General features: G+C 32.3%; 2 protein-coding genes across 2 annotated transcripts in view; both read right to left on the bottom strand.

The window, feature by feature from the left end:
* Positions 1-1,419: 1,419 nt before the first annotated feature.
* Positions 1,420-1,656, bottom strand: CBG26693 (the record flags this gene model as incomplete). The annotated part of the gene is made up of 2 exons (XM_045241414.1): positions 1,420-1,439; positions 1,647-1,656. The coding sequence occupies 2 exons, from the start codon at positions 1,654-1,656 to the stop codon at positions 1,420-1,422; spliced, it is 30 nt and encodes a 9-aa protein (XP_045100686.1).
* A 4,224-nt stretch (positions 1,657-5,880) lies between these two features.
* The window catches only part of CBG24181, a gene marked incomplete at both ends in the record, with an annotated part of 5,416 nt that continues 5,111 nt past the window's right edge, over positions 5,881-6,185 (bottom strand). The window contains one exon of the mRNA XM_045241413.1: positions 5,881-5,907. Within this exon, the coding sequence (XP_045091265.1) occupies positions 5,881-5,907 (27 nt within the window). The remainder of the gene's footprint in view (positions 5,908-6,185) is intronic.

The following is a 6,185-nucleotide window of genomic DNA, read 5'->3' as shown; positions in this document are numbered from 1 at the left end:
TCTCTGAATGAGCTACATAAGCTACAGTAATCCTTATAGTCTTATAGATAGCATTACTGTAGTTTATTAGGATAAGATCCTAAAATTCTGAGATTTTAAAATTCTGAGATTCTGAGATTCTGAGATTCCAAAATTCGGAAATTCAGGAATCCGAAAATTAAAAATTAAATTCAAAATCTGAAAACTCGAAAATCTGAAAATAAGCGAAATCTGAAAGTTTCTGAACTGAAAAACCCGGAAAAATCTGAAATTTCAACAAAATCTGAAAATTTGAAAATTTGAAAATTTCCAAAAAAATCTTGAAAAATTCTAAAATTCTGAAATTTGAAAATTCGAAAGCTCTGATATTCTGAAATTCTGAAACTATGAAATACTGAAATTTTCAAAATTTGAAACTCGGAAAAATTCTAAAAAGCGGAAATTCGAAACTTCCAAAATTTCCAAAGAAATCCAATTATGACTCAGAATTGTTTATTTTCAGAATTTCAGAGTTTCGCCACGTCATCTGAAATAGAAGGCGTCACGTCTTCTTCTTCTTTTCTTCTATTTCTACTCAGCTACAGTAATCCTCCGGTCCCACTTATCTTGTCGTTTCTCTTCCGCATTTCAAGTTTTTCCCCCTAGAATTAAGTGGATTTTCTGAATTTTCAAAAAAAAAAACAGAACTAGGAAAAATAAAGGAGTGTGAGAAAAAAGTGAAATGTTTTGGAAGGAAATTCGGAAATTGGATGGAAGATTTGGGAGAAAAAATATTGAGAAATGGCGAGGAGAGAAAAGAAAATTATAGATTGTGAGAATTCTGAAAATGCCGGGGATTTGAATGAAAAGTTTGAAAAATCGAGAATATTTGAAAGAAAAGAGAATCGGGAACGAAAAATTGGAGTTTTCAGATTTGAAATTCGAAATATCGGACTTTTGAGTTTCGAAAAATTTGACATTCAGGGAGGCATAAATAGAAGTTAAAAAGTCTGAAAATTCTGAAATTCCGAAATTTTTTTTTTACGATTTTCAAAACTTTTGAAAGTTTCAATATCCAAAAATCTCAGATTCTTTGAATTTTAAAAATTTTCTTGTGGAATTTTTGAATTTTTGAATTTTTGAATTTTTGAATTTTTGAATTTCAGAAAATTGAAGTTCGGAATTCGCGATTTTTTCCGATTTTTAAAATGCGATTTTCCCAGAAATAGAGAACTTCTGAATTTCTGAATTTCAGAATTTCAAAATTTCTGAATTCCTGAATTTCTAAATTACAGCATTACAGAATCTCTGAATCTCAGGATCTCAGGATTTCAAAATTTTGGAATTCCAGAATTTTGGAATTCCAGAAATGATCTGATTTTTAGGATTTTCGGAATTTCTGAATTTCTGAATTTCAGAATTTCAGAATCTCAGAATCTCAGAATTTCATAAATTTTGGAATTACTGTACTCCGTTTCTAACTGTAGCTTCTTTTTCATCTTCTTCAGATTACTGTACTACGTGGACTACTGTATCGCGCTTTTAGATTTCGTAATCCACAGAACTCAAAACATAAATGAGCTACAGGAATCCATCAAGATTACAGTAATCTCTGAATGAGCTACAGTAATCCATAGACTAGCTGCAAATATTCTCATTAGGATCTATGTAGCTAGTCTTTGGATTACTGTAGCTCATCCAGCAACTACTGTAGGTTTCATTCATTCGAATTTTCGAATTTTCTTGAAATTCTAGAAATTTTGTTTTCCATGAACTAATTTCCTAAAATTTCGAATTCTGCATCTCAGTTTTTCTAACTTTCACAATTTAGGAATCTTAAAATTTCAGAATCTTAGAATTTCAGGGTTTCAAAATCTCTGAATTTCGGAATTTCAGAAATTCCATATTTCAAAAATTGGCGAATGTTTGAATTTTTGAAAATCCTGAATTTCAGTATTTCAGAATTTCTTAGAATTTCGATTTCTAGAAATTCTGAATTTCCAATTTTCAGAATTCCCAAATTTCTGACTCCGCCCCTTTTTCATCATCCTGTTCTCTGTTTCAAAGATATCAATTTCATTTTCCAAAAAAAAAAAAAGTAACTCCAAAAAATTTTGGGACCATCATCCCAAGAATTTCCTTCTTTGGTCCCATTGTTTGACGTCACAAAATGTGTGAAAATCGTCTGTTTTTTTGTGTGATTTGATACTTTTTTCCTCCTTTTTTCTCTCTTTTTTTCCTTATTCCATAGATGACGTGAAACAGAAGAAGAAGAAGAAAAAGGAAGTGAAATTCTTTTTTCGAAAAAAAAAAAACGGATTTTCTTTTCTCTTACCCAGACACATCCGGGTCACCATCATTTTTTAAAGAATCGTTTTTTTGGGATGAGCAATGGGAAAAATGAAATGTTTGAATTTCTGAATTTCTGACTCATCTGAAAATTGAGAGGGTTGAAAAACTACAAACTACAAAAATTTTGTCTTAGATTCTTAGTTCCTTAGATTCTGAGATTCTGAGATTCTGAGATCCTGAAACTCTGATATTCTGAGATTCTGAGATTCTGAGATTCAGAAAATCAGAAATTTCAAACTTCGGACATTCTGAAATTCTGAAACTCCGATATTCTTAAAATTTCAGAAAGTCAGCAATTAAGAAATTCAGAAATTCAGAAATTCAGAAATTCAGAAATTCAGAAATTCAGAAATTCAGAAATTCAGAAATTCAGAAATTCAGAAATTCAGAAATTCAGAAATTCAGAATTTCTTAAATTCATAAATTCATAAATTTAGAAATTCATAAATTCAGAAATGCAGAAATTTTTAAATTCTGAGATTCTGATATTCTGAGATCCTGAGATTCTGAAATTCTGAGATTCTGAGATTCTGAGATTCTGAGATTCTGAGATCCTGAGATCCTGAGATTCTGAGATTCCGAGATTCTGAGATCCTGAGATTCTGAGATCCTGAGATTCTGAGATTCTGAGATTCTGAGATTCTGAGATTCTGAGATTCTGAGATTCTGAGATTCTGAGATTCTGAGATTCTGAAACTCTGAGATTCTGAAACTCTGAGATTCTGAAACTCTGAGATTCTGAATTTCTAGATTTCTGAATTTCTGAATATCCGAATTTCGAATTTCAGAGTTTTTGAATTTCCGAATAATTTGAATTTTCGAAAAAATCGGAATAATCTGAATATCGGGAAAAAAACAGCAAAAAACGAAATATGGGAAATTTGGTATCCATGGTTTAACGCCTTCTGGGCGCTTGGCAACAATAAAATTTTGGAAATTCTCTTTTGGATTTTCTTTTTGATTTTTTCTGGAAGTGTCCAAGACTACAAACTACAAACTGCAATTTACAATCTACAGTGAAACTTTTATATTTAGAGGAATCAAATTTGCATAGTTTTAAGAAAAAAATTAAAGAATTTTTGAAAATTTCAATTTTGGATCAAAAACTACATCACAAACTACGCATTTTGGTAAAAGAACCAATTTCTTAGCTGACCTGGGAGCCGAGATACAGTCATTTGAAGTCCAGGAGGGACGCAGACAGCGAGAGCACTCTAACTGTCTGCGTCTCTCGCCTCTTAAACCTAAAACAGCTGTATGGTTTCAAACCGAGCTAGAGAATCAAAACTTTGACTGTTGAGTGTTATTTTTTGTGTGTTTTCAGGTTGACTGTGTCCTGGATGTTTCAAATCACAGAACGTTTTCGATAATTTAGATTATTTCGAAAATGTGAAACTTTTATCACAAACTACACAAAAACCTACGCAGTTTGTTGAAAGAACCAGATTCCTAGCCCGCCTGGGAGCTGAGATACAGGCGTTTCAAGTTTCAGAGAGACGCAGACAGTTAGAATGTCTCGCTGTCTGCGTCTGTCGCCTTCTAAACTTCAAACGGCTGTATCTCACCTCACAGTTGAGCTAGAAAATTGGTTCTTTTTCCAAAATGTGTATTTTTTAATCTAGTTTTTGATCCAAATTTCAAATTAGCGAAAATTCCAAAAGAAAAACCGTGTTTTTGGAGTTTTCAGAAAATCTGCCTTTTTCAAAAAAAGAAAACTATGCAAATTGGATTTCTTCTTCTTCTCCTTTTTTTTCAAAATCTCGTCAACATTTTTTTCTTCCCGCCGAGAGAAAAAATGAAGTGGATGTGCACTTTTTTCGGAATATCCTGACGTCTTCTTTTTTTCGAATTCTGAAGAGAAATAAGAAGATGTCCATGTCTTCTTCTTATTCTTCGTTTTTTAGAATATTGTTCCCTCGGGAGAAGAAAAAGTAGACGTCAGGAGAGCAAAATTTTTGATGGATAGAGGGAAAACTTTTTGAGTTTCTCTGGATTTTTCTGAATGAAAATGGGAAAAAAAAGAGAAAGGGACCAACAAAAACTGGGAAATTTCAAAAATCCAAAAATTAAAAAAAAAAGAAACAGAAAAATTGAAAAATCGGGAAATTTTTGAAGAAAACTGACGATCGGTGGACTACAAACTACAAACTACAAAAACTACAACGACTACAAACTACAAACTAAAAACTACAAAGACTAAAAACGACAATTTTTAAAGAAACGGACGATTGGCGGATGACTAACTAACGGATGGATGGATGGTTTAGGCGCTACAAAGACTACAAACTACAACCTACAACTTTTTTTCGAATTTTTGTAAATCGCGATTTTCAGAATTTTCTGGAATTTCTGGTCTAGAAAGTCCTACATTTTTTAATTTGCTGGAATTTCAGATTTTTCGAAATTTTCAAATGTTAGAAATTTTAGAAACTTCAGAGACTACAAAGACTACAAACTACAAAAATTACGAAGACTTGTAGTCTTTCTGGAAATTTCGAAATCGCGAATTTCGGAATGTTCCGGAAATGCTATTGTTTTTTGAAATTTTCGAAAATTTCAAATGACAGAATTTCTAGAAACTACAAAATCTATTGGAAATTTTGAAACAGCGAAATTCAGAATATTTTGGAAATTTATCTTGGACCAAAAAATATTGGGAATTTGAAAACAAACTACAAAGACTACAAACTACAGTTTTCATTAAAAACGGACAGTTGGCGGGGGATTGACGGATGAATGAGGCGCTTCGGAGACTGCAAACTACAGTGGCTACAAAATCTACAAACTACAGTGGCTACAAAAACTACAAAGACTACAAAGAAACGGCAGGTTGGCGGATGACTGACAGTTTAAGGACCTACAAAGACTACAAACTATAAAAAGTGCTGACTACAAAAACAACGAACTACAAAGACTGCAAAGACTACAAAATACAAACTATAGAGATTACAAACTACAAACTACCATTTTTGAAGAAAACGGACGATTGGCGGATGACTGACTGGCGAATGTGTAGTTTAGGGGCTACAGAGACACAAAGGTTACAAAGGCTACAAAGACTACAAACTACAACTTTTCTTTGAATAAAACATTTATGAATTTTATGAAATTTTCAAATTACTGGAATTTCAGATTTTTTCGAATTTTTGAAATTTTCAGCTTTCCGAAATTTCTGGAATTTCCAAATTTTTGGAATTCTAAATTCTCTGAAATTTCAAAAATTCAAAAACCAACAAAATCCAATATAAGCCCCGCCCACTTTTTGCATTTTCAAAAAAAAACGAAAAAAGATTCGCCAAAAGGAGTGGATAATTGACTCAATTTCACTGGATTTTTCGAGTCATGTGGAGATTTTCCGAAGAAAAAAAAAAAGAAAATTGGCTTCGTTTTTCAAATTTTTTGGAAAAAGAAGAGAAAAGAAAGCTGAGCAATGTTGTGAAAATTACAGGTTTTTTTCGAGAATCATGTGATTCTTTCTTGAGAAGAGATGAAAAGAAAATTGGGCTCATTTAATGATAGAAAAAGCTTTTAGAAAAAAAAATTTTTTTGGGGACCAGAATTTTTTCCACGTCATCTGAATCCCCACGTCTTCTGCTTCTGAATCCTCAGCATCCAAATTTTTGATTTTCCGCTGAAATTACCGTTTTTGTTAGAAAAACGTTTTTTTTCGAATTTTTTTTTGAGGATCTCCACGACGTCATCTGAATCCCTGACGTCTTCTGGATTCTGAATCCTAAAAATCTGGAAATCCAAATTTCCGCTGAAATTTCATTCATTTTACAAAAACACAATCATGAGGGAGAGATGTCACCATATCAATATGAGAAAATAATCATCGGGTGGGGGTGGAGCCAAAAAGTGGGCGGAGCCAAATA

The sequence above is a fragment of the Caenorhabditis briggsae genome (genome assembly GCF_000004555.2).
Source record: "Caenorhabditis briggsae complete genome, chrI, whole genome shotgun sequence".
Classification (NCBI taxonomy): Eukaryota; Metazoa; Nematoda; class Chromadorea; order Rhabditida; family Rhabditidae; genus Caenorhabditis; species Caenorhabditis briggsae.
Note: the sequence above shows the minus strand (reverse complement) of the source record. Positions and strands in the feature narration are given on the sequence as shown.